This window comes from Accipiter gentilis, chromosome 33 (genome assembly GCF_929443795.1).
Source record: "Accipiter gentilis chromosome 33, bAccGen1.1, whole genome shotgun sequence".
Lineage (NCBI taxonomy): Eukaryota > Metazoa > Chordata > Aves > Accipitriformes > Accipitridae > Astur > Astur gentilis.
This window is the reverse complement of record NC_064912.1, coordinates 1,408,998-1,423,677: the sequence shown is the minus strand read 5'-3', so window position 1 is coordinate 1,423,677 and position 14,680 is coordinate 1,408,998. Positions and strand designations below refer to the sequence as shown.

Genomic DNA, 14,680 nt, shown 5'->3' with positions numbered 1-14,680 from the left:
CAAATCACACATTCCTTGCAGGAAGCCACCTGCCGGAGCAGGGCTGTCTGGATAGTGCTAAATTAAATTATTTAGATGAATATTTTATTGCCTTTTTTTTGATAAATGCCGATTCAGAGCAATCAAGACTTGTCCTGAATTTAGATCAAATTAAGCAGTTTCCTCTGGAGGAAAGGAAAAGTCTGGAAAAGTTTCATTCAGGCATCAAAAAAGGAAATAATTCCTACGGATATTTCTGCCCAGTTGGTGAAGTGGAGCTGGGTGCCCCGTGCAGATGGCAAGGGAAAGCCCAGTTACAAGAGTGCAGGTGCAGTTATCCCTCCCCAGTGCGCTCCCAGCCTCTTGCAACTGGTGTTTGTGTCCCTTTTCCTGCTGCACGTGTCCTGGTTCCTACACCATCCTGCAGCAGCCGGTTCCACGGGCAGGGGCTACACAGGAGTTGCCTCCGCTGCTCGCTGAAACACAGGGTGAGGAGGAAGCCCTGCCTGCTGAGGAATGTTGGCAGGAACCGGCAGGGTGCTGGGTGCTGGGGCTTCCTCCCCTCCTCTGGCCACCGCACAGGCAGGTGCTGTCCTGTTTGCCTGCCAGTATCTGTCCCCAAATGAGGTCCCTGGTTCAGAGGGCTCTGAGGGTGATGATCCAAGGCTTTTGGTTTCTTTACCAGTTTTTAATAAGAAATCGCTGTTTCTCCCAGTGGAGCCCATAGCCCGCAAAGGGCCCAGCCTGGATGGCATGAACAGGAGGGATTTCTCACCTGGGGGGAAAGGCACTGAAGAGCCCATGCTCGCATTGGAGCAGACATTTCACAGCTCTCCCCAGCTTGATGTTATTCCTTCCCTCTGCTTCTTCTTTGCTGCTGCCCTCTGAAACGTCCATCAGGACAAAGGCCACGTCAAAGTGTCAGCTGTACCAAGAGCGTTTCTCTCACTCCCTTTGTGGTCCCCTCCGGGGCTGATAAAAGACCCACAAGCTTCTGGATGCGAATCCTAGTTGCGCAGCATCTTTTGCAAGCATTTGTATGGGGTAAGCAGGAGCAAACCGCCCCGGATCGGAGCAGCAGCAAGTTGCACCCATGAAGGGCTGCACAGGACGGGAGGGTGAGCAGGAGCCAGGCTTAGCTCCACAGCTCGTGCATTTGAACTCCTTTGCCACTAACTTTCCGGCCGGAGGGAATGACTGACAGAGACTGATGGTGTCTCTGCCTGTGTGTAATCTTAGAGCCTGCTGGATTTGGGAAATCTCTTTCATTGCTTTAAAAAAATAAGCAAGCGACTAGACTGAAGGGTCCCGATTAACCGGGAAAATCTGGGCAAAATGCAAACGCCTTCTCAGGTTCTCGCCCCTGCGAACCGTGCTCTGCATCCCGGGGGAGGGCGGTGAAACCCGGCTCAGGCTGCAGCGCAGGAGGCACAGCCCGAGCCCCAGGGAGGGCCAAATCTTGACCACGCCACAGCCATGTGAACAGGTCCTGAATGCAGAGCCAGAGCTCCCCTCCAAGCCACCACAGGTCTGGAGAGGTGTTTGGATGAGGAGCACTTCGTAGGCACGGGGATGTGTTGCTGGTCCTGCAAGCCCTCCCCTGCCTGCTCCTGCCTGCCCTTGATGGGTCGTGCTCTGGGATGCTTGTGCCCTCCACTCCACAACAGCTGCCTTCCTCTTGGGCTTCGCACTCCTCAGGGTCTGAAGGGAGAGATGTCAGAGATGACGTTATTACATTTAATTGTTATTCACAGACAGGCTTTTTCAAACAGGAATGTAGGGAGGATTTGGCACCCACCCCCTGGCCCTGCCTGCTCCCTTCCTGCGGGGTTCCTGAGTCACCCAGCCCCATGTTTATCTCCCTACATCTCCACAGCATCTTAGGGACTGAATCAAGAGAAAACAAATGGACTGGCAGAACACAGCTGAAAGAAAGCTGCATGAGTGCAATACAGACTCCCCCAACGGGTTGACCAAAGCCTACGGAAAGCTAGGAAGCTGTAGTTCCCACAGGTTTTGAACCAGGTAGCAGGGTTTCCAGCCTGCACTCAGGAAAGCTGGGATGCTGCTGCGTGTATTGTGTTAGAAAGCCCTTTGTCAAGCACATAACCTTGCCTTCTGTGGCTGAAATAAATTGAATTTGCAGACTAGAGTGAGGAATGCCAGGTGGAGCATCCGCAGAAGCAAGTTTCCTGGCTGCTTGGTAATAAGGCTGTGGAAGAAAACAGGAGGCAAGAGGCAGCTGGCTGCGCACACTTGGTTGAGAAGCTGCAGCTCAGAGCTGGTGCGACCTCCAGCACTGAGCCGCAGAGGATGCTCCAAGGATGCAGAGGATGGCACTGGGATCCTCTGTTAGACCGTGCATGAGGCGTTGCAGGGCAAAAAGAAATCTTTTCCAGGAGAAGAATCACCTGGACACCAGCACCCCTGCTCTGCCCCTCCTGGCTTTGGCACGGGCTCTATCACGGCACAAGGCACCTCAGTACTCATCACTCTCAGGGGCTAAGCTCAGCCCAGCCACTGGGTTGCCTGGGATTTAAAGACAAAAGGAACTTGTCCCTCCCGCAGCCGGTGCGGAGCCAACTCTGCTTGCGTTGCGGGGCAGGAGGTACAGATCAGAGGGGGAGGTGGATGGGAGAGCTCCACAGCAAAACTGTCTTCCTCAGGGTAAGGATGAGGCCACATGCTGACACAGGATCCCATTTTCCATCCTGTGTCAGCCCATGCCTCCTGCTGCCTTCCATTAGCTTCTCTTGGACAGGGACCCATGTCACTGCAGTGAGAAATATCCCTCCTGGAGCTACATGAAACAGGAGGAAGCAAACACATGGACCATCTCTCTGACCCTTGCCCTTTGTTGTACAGGAGAAGTTGCAGGCTTTGGCAGTAGTAAACCTTGCACACATGGTCCTAGGATTGCTGTGGCCCCTATGGACCTTGGCTTTGTAGGTGATGGGCCTGGCTTCCCAAAGGCACTGAGGTTCCCTGGTGATTTAAGCTGTCTGACCCTCCTAGCCCTGATCTCCTCTCCCCCATGCCCTGCTAGGTGTGGGCAGTGCTAGCAGGAAGAGATGCATCTTCTTGGGGGACTCTCTGGGATGTAGCTCCTCAAAGCTCTCTCTCAGAAAGACCCAACAAAGGCTGTGCAGGCACATGAGCAAGGTGCTCCAAGACCCCACAGTGTGCTGGAGAGAGGGGCACGAGCTGTGTTAGCTGGCAAGAGAGTCCCACAGGCACGGCAACATCACAGCATGGTTATGGGAGCAAGTCTCTGCCTCCTGCGGCCACCCACCAGGGCAACCCTTGAAGATGAAAAAATCAAAGAAGATAAAAAAATCCTTGAAGATTAAAAAACCTTGAAGATGAAAAAACCAAGAAGATGAAAAAAATTTGTCCATGCATATTTGCCTTCAGTGCAACTCCCAAGACGCTGGGCTGCAGATGCATCGTGGCAGGTCAGCCAGGTCCCTTGGAACCTCAGCACAGAGGTGTCCTGGGGAAGCAGTACATTAGCTGGTGCAGCAGCAATTCAACTTCTGTGGAGCTGAGTGCAGGTGACAACTGCTCGAGTACTCCCTGTGAGCCCCGTGGGGTCAGCAACCAGCACTGAGCCCTGTCCTGGCTGCCACCTGAGCTGGAGTCACTTGGGTCCCTCCATCACACATTAATTACAGCCACAACTTAGTGTCCCTGGGAACATCATCGTTGTGGTGCTCCCTTTGGCCTCAAGCTCACCACGGTGGGATATGTGCTTGCACCCAGGCAAGAGCTGGGAGCACGTTGGCTTGGGGAGGGGGCCCGAGGACAGGCTGGGACTGCAGGGACCCAACCTGCCAGGGCCCTGTGGGAAGGAGAGCTTGAGCCGGCGCTTGGGGTAGGCGAGAAGAGGCAGCAAAAGGGAAATGCTATGTCCTTCAGCAGCGTTTGCTGGGGGATGGATGTTGGCAAGAAGAGATGCGTGGGGAGTGGGCTGGGGATGGGCTGTAGCTGGATCTTTGGTCTGGCTGCAGTTGGAGGAGGTTTCTTGTAGCTGCGTTGGGCAATGGCTGGGTGCATTGTGCAGGGCTGCGGCTTGTCCTGTTCAGCTGCAATGGCAAGAGCTCCCATCGCTGGCTGCCAGGTCTCCCTGCATTTCAGAGTGGCACAGGGCAAAAGGCAGGGCTTGTCAGAGCGGAAAGGAAGGGGTGGCCAATTTGGCAAAGTCTTGTGTCACCAGGTTGGCCTGGGGCTGGTCATTTGGGTTTGGTTTACACTGGCAGCAATGCATTCTCCCTGGAGACTGGCTCGGGAATCCCTGAGCCAGTGCTGCTCCCTGGCGTGGCCACCCTTAGTGGTGGGCTGTGTCCCCAAGGCATGCTCTAGCCCTTTTATTCGGGACAACATTTTCAAAAAATAGCTGCCCTGAGCAGTTCTCTCTGCCTTGGACTAGTGTTGACAGCGACTGCCACGTACAACATGACGTGGCAGCATTGCTCTGTGTCAACACATGTGGTGACAGATGTATGCCAAGCGGGTAGAAATCTCAGAGCTCCATGTTGTTGTTTTTTAACGTTGGCAGCTGTCCAGGGATCATTCCTGGTCTCTCTGCCGAGGAGCGTTCCTGCAGGTCCCCTGGGAGAGGAGAGCTCACCCTGGTGAGTTTTCGAGGACTCCATCCTGACATTCTGGCTTCTGCCAAGCCCCTGGCTGTGCAGTGGGCACTTGAGGCTGGAGGGGCATCAGGAAAATCAAACTCAGGACTTTCCTTCTGCAAATTCCCTTGCTGGAGGGTGAGATCTCCTGCCCACGAGCGCTGGGCCACAATGACCGATGCATGTGAGTATTTACAGGGCGAATGACAACCAAACTGCTGATGGCTGCAGTGAAACAGCCCTCCTTCTCCCTTCCTGCAATGCCAACACCTGCCCAGAAGGAGCTGTGCCGACACCAGCCTAGTCAATACGGTCCATCACATGGCAAGTGTTACAGTTGCTATGAACGGATTGAGACCAACCAAACCTTTTTTTGCTCAGTTCAGCCTTTTCCACCACCCTGGGGATCACCTGTCCCAGTTGTCTAAGCTATAGGTTACAGCAAATTGGATGTAATCAATGCCAGGCTGTAAGGGAAGCAGGAGGAAAAACCCCTTGGACTTCTTCACATGTAATGGCGACGGGGCAAGTTTTTCTAAAGCATTTAGGACAGCTGGCACTGCTGGAAATGCACCAGGATTTGGGCAGACTGTTAACTGTAACTAGTAGAGTAATAGCTGGGCTCTCAAGGACCGCAGGGAAAAGGGGGGATGGAGTGAGTGGTATCAGGAGAGCAAGGTGCTGCCATCCACAGTGCGAACGTCGAAGGACGAACTCCAGGCAGCTGTTGGGGACTGTAAGGTACAACCACACAGAAAACAGGGAGATTACAGGACCAGGCATACGGCAGGAAATCAGTCTGGATTATAATTGAGTGAGGCAGAGAGGGACAGGGCACAACACCATGGTGCCAAGATGAAGAAAGTTACGAGGAGCTTGAAAAGCAGAAAAATACCTCATGATAAAGACAAAAAAGGATGCCAGGAAGCTCAGAATAGCAAAACCACCCTACTTGGTACAGAGAAAATATATTTCTGAAGCACAAGTAATCTCCTCCCTGGAGCTTCAGGGGTGTTTTTTCTTTCCCATCAGGTCTTTGGCGCATCTGAACTTGGTGCAAGATAAGTGCTGGGGTGGTGCTGAGCTCCCAGGAGCATGGGGCACTGCTAGGTCAGCTTCTCAGAGGAGACCTCTGCCAGATGCTCCTCCCCAGCCCCTCTGGGGAAGGGCCGTGCTGGGCAGCCGAGGGGGTTTTCGGGAGTCTGCACAGATTTAAGTCCCTAAAGCAGAAGGCTGGGGCCACCTTTCTTCCCACCCCCTTTCCCTTCCCACCCCATTTTCTCTTCCCATCCCATCAGGGAAAAAACTGTGAGCTGGTGAATAACTTCATTAATACCAGGACTACTGAACTCCTTACAGAAATTAAACCTAAGTAGGTCTATGATGAAAATGATAAGACTCTGTGTGTTTGTGTATGTCCCGTGTCCCATTCATTTAACCCTTACAGTGACATTTTTGCCCCAGGGGAATCTGGCCAACTAGAGACACCCGAGTCCTGCCCCCAAGCTCCGCTGCCGCTCTCAGCCTCCGAATTCCTCTTGCTCACAGCAGACTTCAGGGAACCAGCAAGCCCGTGAGCTGCTGCAGGAGGCTGCTTCGTGGACCCCTGCCAACCACTTGCCATGGCATACTTTGGGAACCGCTCCTTTAGACATACTGACGAGAGCAGGGTAATGTATTTCTACTGGAAAATAAACATATCTCTAATGAAAACCTGGTGCACCATCATTTAGTCTTTTTTTTTTTTTTTTTTTTTTTTTTTGGTTCCTCAAGTGAAAATTAGGGCTTTTGTCTTGTCAGACCCAAGCCTTTCCTCATACTTGCCATGCCAGCCCATCAGCATTATTTCTCAAGCATAAAGAGAGCCTGGAAAACTTAAACAAGCAAACAGAAAGCAATAGAAAAACCCAAAAGAGACAAAGGACATTTGGCTGGGAGTTCTCCTCTCTTCTCTTCTCTTCTCTTCTCTTTTCTCTTCTCTTCTCTTCTCTTCTCTTCTCTTCTCTTCTCTTCTCTTCTCTCTTCTCTTCTCTTCTCTTCTCTTCTCTTCTCTTCTCTTCTCTTCTCTCATTTTTAGGTTTCCAAGCATGGGCTTCCTGCTCTCCTGGATTGCGCCAGAGGCTTTTTCATGGTTTAAGGTGTGGATTTGAAGCTTTTGTGCCTAAAGCTGAAGGAATAGGAATTACTTTGTAAGAAGGATAATTTTGTTCTGTATCTTTACCCCTGGCTTTGACTTAAATTAGTGCTGCCTGAAACGAGCTAAAAGATAAAAAACTTTGTCAGTTGAATAACTGTGTTGCTAAGGCAGTATCACTGATGTTTTGCTGCTACTAGGAATTTACTTGCTTGTGGAGCCTTCCAGTGAAAACAGAGTAGGTACCGCCTAAGTTTCAAATGTGAAATAGAAATGCCCTTTTCCTTTTGTCACAAAAATCTTCCAGGTCTTCTTTAGATGGCAGAAGGATGCCAGATGAGGGAAAGAAGCAAAAATAAGCAGTTTGCAACCATTTCAGCCTTCACAAGGTGCCTTTAACATCACATCTTTCTTCTTACATGGAATTATTTTGATAACGCTTTTCTGTATGTGATATGTACCCTTTCCAACTTTAAATCCTTTAATTAAAGGCTAGATTGTGAGTTGGGCTGTGTGCCCGCAGAGAACAGTAAGAGGGAAGGTATATGAATGCATGGCACTGCTCAGCCTTAGTCCACGCAAGCAGCCATAAATAGGATTTTTCCCCAGTTCCTCTAGTCCCGAAGAGAAGAGGATGGGAAGGGGCTGGAGAAGGAGCCTTTGGCTGTTGTGGTGGACCCCGCAGGCAGAATTAAGCCTTAAATTTCCTGTCTAGGGGCTTGTCTTTATTCCCCTCACCTTGAAAGGTTCAGAAGAACTTCAAGTGAAATGCTTCACACTGGCTAGCACAAGAGCACGGCGGTTAGCCCACCATGGGCTGCCCACTAGAAAGGCTGGGAGGGTCTTCCAAGCCCCCTGCAGACCTTGGTGCCTTCCCCCTGCTGCCCCTGGGACATGCCAAGCACCATTTTCCAGGGAACTTGCCTCCGAAAGGGGAAACTTTCTCCAGCCCACCCGGGAGAGCCTCTCCTTTCCCACAGGGGACCTGTTGAAGTGATGTGTGTGTGCCCAGAGCAAAGCCATCTTCGTCTGGCACGGGATGATTAAGAAGCACGTTTATAAAGTCCAGGAGACAGCTGAAGGAGTTAAGTTACTTGAGTACTTTGGGATCCTTCAAGATGAAAAATGCTGTATACATGTCGGATTTTATTATTACAATTACAGTCAGATGTTAATCCCCTCACCAGGATTTACTAAGGCAGCAGTGCCAACAGCAGTACATCTCGCTGAGTAATTGCCCCGTTCCTGACTCTTGGGTGTCTCTGCCCTGAGCTGCTTCTCGTTACTGTGTTTGCTTTAATTCTGACACTGCTGAGACCCGCGTTTTCCCACCCAGCAGTGAGCAAAGGCAGAGTGCACATCTGCCTTAGCATCAAGGCTGAAACTGGTTCAAGCTTCGCATGTGTGTTGGGGTCAGGAAATCGGTAATGAGAGCTTTTTACTGATAATATCCAGTATCGAGGGATAACGATACCTACCTCTTTTGCAGATTGTTTTGAGAGCTAATGATAGAAGAGCTGGAGAGCAGTATTGTTTCATGACTTTAACTGCAGAGTGTGTGTGATCCAAATGACTGAAGGAAAGCTCAGAGTTCAGCAAAGCAAGCTGGGATCATGACAGCAGAAATACACAGCAAGGCAAGAAAGGCTGGATATGTTTAAACCGTGCACTTTAATCCTGCCCACTGTAAATAACCGGGATGCACTGTGGCCGGCTCCGGAGCTGGCACATGTCAGCTTTGTCTCGGTGAAGTCCAGGGGATGTTCTGACTTTATGCAGACTCCAGGCTGGATTTCCAACCTGGATCTCCGACCTCTCCATTTTGGGGGGTTTTGTTTTCTTTTCCTGCCTGAACCCAACATTTGGCATTTCTGGGATGACGAAGAGACAGAAACCTGGGGGAAATGCTCCGTTCGTTAGTTTGCTGAGCGAAGCCAGCTCCGCATGCACTGGTGGGGGTCTCCTGGCTGGCCTGCCGTTGCAGCCCTTTGCTTTGCTTGGTGGCTCATAAGCACGTCACGGTAAGAAATTGGCCCCACGATCTGCCTCATTCCCTCCGCTGCCCTGCCTTGGCCCCAGTGGGTAACTGGTTATCTCATGCCTTTGGGAGGGAGTGACTGGCATGGGCAGGAATGTTCTTACACACTGTCAGCCTGGAGGAACCAGCTGTGTGTCCAATTTCTGGACATGGTTCAAGCGTGAGCTCAGTGCCGAGCAATGTGGAGGTAAAGGAGGTGAGAAGGGTTTGGGGTTTTTGCTGTGTTGACACACGCCAGGCTCCCACCTTCTGTGCCTCGAAGGTTGGGGGTCCAGCTCTCCGCCAAGAGATTTAGCCCCGCGCTGCTGAGAAGGGGGTGAAGAGCGAGCCGCTGATTTAAGCCAGCTTGCCATCACACCGTGTCGCGCTGAGGGATGCAGGGACGCATTCTCTCCAGTAAGAGTGATGCTCCTGGAAGGCTGTAGCCTTTCTCGCAGAGGGTGCGGAGATGCTGACGCTGGAGTGCATCCAGCATGCTGTCCCAGGGGTCCTGCCCAGGAGGGGCTCCTGGGACACGGTGCCCTGCTCATCTTTTAGCTCCGCGTTAAGCTGGAAGAGGTCCTCGAAGGTGACGTGGGCTCTTGCGGAGAAGCAAAACACGGTGGCACAGCAGAGTGGTTGCACCAAGCAGAGGCAGAGCGAGGGCCTGGCTACCCAGGAGGTCCGTGCCGATGCCCGGACCACCGCGGGCTGGTGCAGACAGAGGATGCCGAGGGCTGCTTCTGTTTTGGGGGCCATTGCTACGAAGCCAGGGTCGTGCGTGAGCCTCCGCCGCCTCCCCGTGAGCTCCCCAGCCCGGGCCAGCGCCCCGCGATCCCCGCTCGCCCCCGGGCCGGCAGGTGGGACGCGCTGCGGGGATCTAGCTGCTCGGGGGGGGGGGGGACGGATGGACGGACGGACGGACGGACGGAGGGGGGGGGGGGCGGCGGCAGGACCCGGCGGCGGCCGCGCGGGCGCGGCTGTCACTCAGCGCGCGGCGAAAGTGACAGCGGGGGCGGGGCGGCCGCGCGCCGGGCGCGTATTTAACTTGGGCGGCGAGCGGCGGCGCGGCAGTGCGCGGCGGGCGGGCGGCGGGGCGCGGAGGGGGGGGGGCTGCGCGGAAGCGGCCGAGCGGACTGCACCGAACCGCACCGAACCGCACCGAACCGCGCTGAACCGAGCCGAGCCGAGCCCCGCCGGGCTGCGCCGCGCCGAGCCGAGCCGGCAGCGTAGGGCGCGGAGCGGGCGAAGCGCGGAGCAGCGGCTGGATGCGCTGAGCGCGGCGGGGCCGACCGGGCCCCCGGAGCAGCGGCAGCAGCGGCAACATGGGTCGCCGGGGTTGCTGAACGGCGGCCGAGCCCGCCCCTGCCCGCCCCCGCCGAGGAGCCGCGCGGAGCGGCGGGCGCCGCCAGGGACCGCGCCGGGAGCCGGGGCGCGCCGCCTCGCCTCGCCTCGCCGCGCCGGTGCCGGTGCCGGTGCCGGGGACCCACCCTCCCCACCCACCCGCCGAGGATGCCCCGGGGGGCCGCGGGCCGCCCCAGCCGCTCGCCATGAGGAGGAGCCCGGCCGGGCCGCGGGCGCTACCGGCGCCGCCCGCCGCCGCCGCCGCCGCCGCCTGAGCCCCGCGCCCCGGCGGTGCCCGCGCAGGGGCCGCCCGAGCGGGCCGCGGCGCCGTGACCCTCCTCCCCGCCCCCTCGCCCGGCTCGCCCGGCTATAAAGGAGGGTTTTATTCTCGGGCTCCGGTCTCACGCCAAACCCTGTCACACCGTCTAGACAAGCTGTCGTGGGGCTCGGCCCAGCTGTCACCATGGCGATGGAGACGAGTCCGCTGTGAATTTTGGGGGGGAGCGAGCGAGAGCGGCGGCGGAGGAGGAGGAGGAGGAGGAGGAGGAGGAGGCGGAGGAGGAAGGCTCGGCCGCCGCCGCCGCCGCCGCCGCCGTGCCCTGCCCTGCCCCGCCGCCGCCCCGCGGGGGAGGCACGGACCCCCCGGCGCTCTCGGCCGCGGCTGGAGCCGGCCCGGCGGGGAGCCCCGGGGAGCCAGCGGCCGCGGGCGCGGAGCGAGCCTCAGATGCGTCTGTCACACAACCCCGGCCGAGCTATTTAAAGTAACGGGCCTCGCCGGACTTTTGTCTCTGCCTATTTATGAGTCCCCGGGAGCTGGCAGGCGCCGCCGGGCAGCGCTAGGAGCCGAGCCCGCAGCGCCCAGCCCCGCGGGGAAGCCAGCGCCGAGCCGGGGCCGGCGGGGGCCCGCCCGGAGCATGACGGCGATCCGGGCGCTCCTGTTCTGCTCCTGCCTGGGGCTGCTGCGACCGGGGGGCGGGCAGCCCTTCCTACGGCTGCGACCCTCGCCCAGCGACAACCTGCCCGTCAAAGACATCGTGGAGCACCCGGATCCCGAGTACGACCCCAAGGAACAGGACCTAGACGAGAGGACTCTGAGGAAGAAGCTGGGCAGCCATTTCGACCCCGGTTTCATGGCCGTGGCCGTGCCGGGGCCGGCCAACGCCTCGGGCGCCGAGGCGGCGGCGGCGGCGGCGGCGGCGGGGCGGGGGCGGGCGGCGCTGCCGGCCGAGCTGCGGCGGCTGGAGCTGGGTCCGCCCCAGGGACCGCGCCTCAAGGTGGGCAAGAAGGCGCGGCGGAAGGTGCTGCAGTGGCTCTGGGCGTACACCTACTGCCCCGTCCTCTACACCTGGAAGGACCTGGGCGTCCGCTTCTGGCCCCGCTACATCAAGGAGGGCAACTGTTTCGCCGAGAAATCCTGCTCGCTGCCCGAGGGCATGTTCTGCAAGCCCGTCAAGTCGGTCACCAAGACCTTCCTGCGCTGGCACTGCCAGGGCTGGTCCAGCCAGAAGTACTGCACCTGGATCCCCGTGCAGTACCCGCTCATCTCCGAGTGCAAGTGCTCCTGCTAGCCTCCCTCGGCCCCTTGCACTGCCGCCTTCTGTCGTTTGGATGATTTTTTTTTTTTTTTGGGGGGGGGGAAGGGTTGGTGGGTTTGGTTGGGGTTTTTTTTTCCACACACACACACACACACCCCCCCCCAGAGCGTGGGGTGGGGAGGAACTGGGTTTTTGGTTTGGGGTTTTTTGGGGGTTTGGGGTTTTTTTTTTTTTTTGACTTATTTTAATGTTATTTTATTTGAAAGGGGAAAAGCGAACCCAGGAACTGCAGGGCAGGCCAAAGGCACAGTAAAGCACTACAATCAGATGTCTATTTTTATACGTATATAGCCTTCTAACAAAAGGAAAATAAAAAACTAAAAAAGAGAAAAAGAAAAAAAAATAACCAGCCGTGTAAATAGAGAGATTTTAAAGGAAAGGGGGGGAAATCGCAGCTGTTTTTTTTATTATTATTATAATTATTATTGTTATTATTATTATTTTAAAGACATAGGACCACATTTTAAACCTGTCCCCACAGAACCTGAGCACTTCCCTGCTGAAGGGAAGGGCAGAAATTTCCTGTAAAGATGATTTTATCAAAAGGAGAAGGGGGGGGGGGGCTAAAAAAAAAAAAAAAAAGAAAAGAAAGAACGGCAGCATCCCCGAAGATGGTTGTTTCTCTGTGCTGTATTTTTTTTGTGTCTTCTTCAGACCTTGTCACTGATGTTTGAACTAATTTGCCAAGCTCTCTAGGTTTTTTTTTTTTAAGTGTATAACAATTAATTAAGGAGGAAATTTTAAAGAAAAGTACAAATCTATGAAAGAGTGGAATCGTTTTGTTGTGTGGGAATACATATAGTCATGTAGAGATGTTAAAGGAAATTTTCTGTGTACAGTTTATTTATTTTTAACGTTTGTGTATAGGAAAAAAAGCTAGAGATTATGCCAGAAACTATTGGAAATGTTTACTTGAATATTCCTTTAAAAACATATCAATGTAAATATGAGCTATCACTGATCAAAACATTTTTAGCAATAAACTCTATCTTTGAAGAAAAACCCCATGCTGCACCCCAGCTCCCTGGGAGACCAGCGGAGACTCGAATTCTTGCTCGGAGCAGGTGATGAGTAAAGGGCTTTGGCTGGGCCACGCTGGTGTAAATCGCAAGACGCCCCGAAGGTTGGTAGAGCTCCACCGATTTACGCCTCTCCGGGATCCTGCTCTAGGTTTTCTTTGTGTATATAACCTGTTGGGGAGAAAAAAAAAAAGACGGGAGAGAAATGGCTCATAACACATAAAAGGGCTGCGATGTCCCAGACAGGAGGTGTCATCTGAAGTCCTTGGGAGATTCCTGCTTCGTGTCGCCCGTCCCGGGCTCCCGCATGCTCTGTGGCTCTTGGATTTGGCTCTCCCGCTGGCAGAGGAAGCGGTCGAGGTTACCGCCCCGGCCATCAAAGCGCCTGACACAGCTTGGCAGCCCCGTGTGTGTCAGAACAAATGTTTTTTCTCGGCTGCCGCCACTAGCACAGGAGGGAAGGATGGAGACGAGCCCTATGCCCAGCCCTGCTGCCGCGACGAAGCCCCGGGGCTGGCATCTCTCCCCTGCGGTGTAGCCGGGTGCGTGTTGGGGTCAGGAGCAAGTGCTGATCCTGCAATGGTGCTGTGTGCCCCTCAGCTTACCATCCTCGTGTGCCGGGACCGGTGGGACCCCCCACTCTCCCGCTGGACCTCATGGAGCCAGGGCAAGGGAGAGACGGGACGGCTCCGCAACGGGCAGGCTGCCGGCAGCCGGGCCGTCTGGGGAGGAGCCCGGCGCTGGTGAGCGGGGGCACGGGCAGTGCAAGCCCGCTCCCGAAGGAGATCTGTCTGTTTGTCTGTCTGTCTGTCATAGGGCTTGGAGCAGGGCCCTGACGGGCTGCCAGGCCATCCCCCTGCATGCTCCGCGTGGGCTGCTGGTGCTGGAGGGGAAGGTCTGGCCGTTCCCTCCGGTGTCTGAAACGCACCCGGCATCCCCAAGGAACAAACTGCTGCTGAAGGCTCTTGCCAGCGAGGAGCTGTGCTCCGCCAAGCCGTCTGTGGAGCGGCGGGGAGACCCCGTCCCCCTTCAGCTCGGCACGCAGCGGAGGAGAGCGGCATGACACCAAGCCCGTGGGAAGGCGCCAGGACCCTCCGAGGGGTCTGGCTCGCATCCCTCCATCTTCCTCCAAGGGGACCGCGGTCCGGCGAGTCCCCGGGAGCAGGCCTGCAGAGCCCAGAAGTCATGCACAGATTGAGGCCGAAACAGGGAGAGAGCTTTTCTAATGGGCACGGTGGGGATGAGGCGAGAGGGACAGTGATATCCAGCAGCCAATGTCCCTGCAGAGCCCTGTGGTCATCTGTGCGGTCCCGCACAAGGGGCAGGTTGGCCTTTCCACACTTTCATCAGTGAGGGACCAGGGAAGGGGGGGACGTGGAGGGCAGGGTGGAAAAGAGACCTCGGCGAAGGCAATGTGCAAAACATCAGGGGCATTTGGGAGAGGAAGGGGAAAGCTCATTTTGCAAGAGGAACAACATCTGTGGTGTGGGGGCCGAACATCTGTAGGAGGGAGCATGGGGGGAGGGCATTCTGGGAAAATATTTCTGACATAATCCCAACAGTATCTGGTGTGTTGGGATTTGGTTACAAATGGCCCTCTAACGTCTTTGTGCGTTTTGTTCTGCTGGTTCCAGGGGCACACAGAGACCCCTGCTTTGTGCTAACCTGGGAAATAAACCATTCGCTGGGCTCAATGGCTGAGTTCAGTTGCGCGGGGAAGGGGGGGGTGGGAATGGGGAAGGCGAGATTTGTGTGAACTCCAGCAAAAACCAGCCTAAAAGCCTCCGTGCCATGTGCTGGAGGGAGGAGGGGCACTGCCTCCGTCTCTGGGGAGAACTCAGGGGTCCAGCTTGAGATGACGGCTTGTCTGGAGGCAAAAGTATGAGAGCTGAGAGCCGAGTTGCTCGGTGCAGGCAGGGGCCGGGGAGCTGAGGGCAGCCCCACAGGGTGCACGCCAGCTC

The 14,680-nt window shown here is 55.6% G+C and overlaps 1 protein-coding gene across 1 annotated transcript; it reads left to right on the top strand.

Moving 5' to 3' along the window:
* Positions 1–10,409: 10,409 nt before the first annotated feature.
* LOC126034030 (noggin-2-like) lies at positions 10,410–11,729 on the top strand. Its single transcript, XM_049791222.1, has one exon. The coding sequence runs from the start codon at positions 11,020–11,022 to the stop codon at positions 11,671–11,673; it is 654 nt and encodes a 217-aa protein (XP_049647179.1). The 5' UTR covers positions 10,410–11,019; the 3' UTR covers positions 11,674–11,729.
* The last annotated feature ends 2,951 nt before the right edge of the window (positions 11,730–14,680 follow it).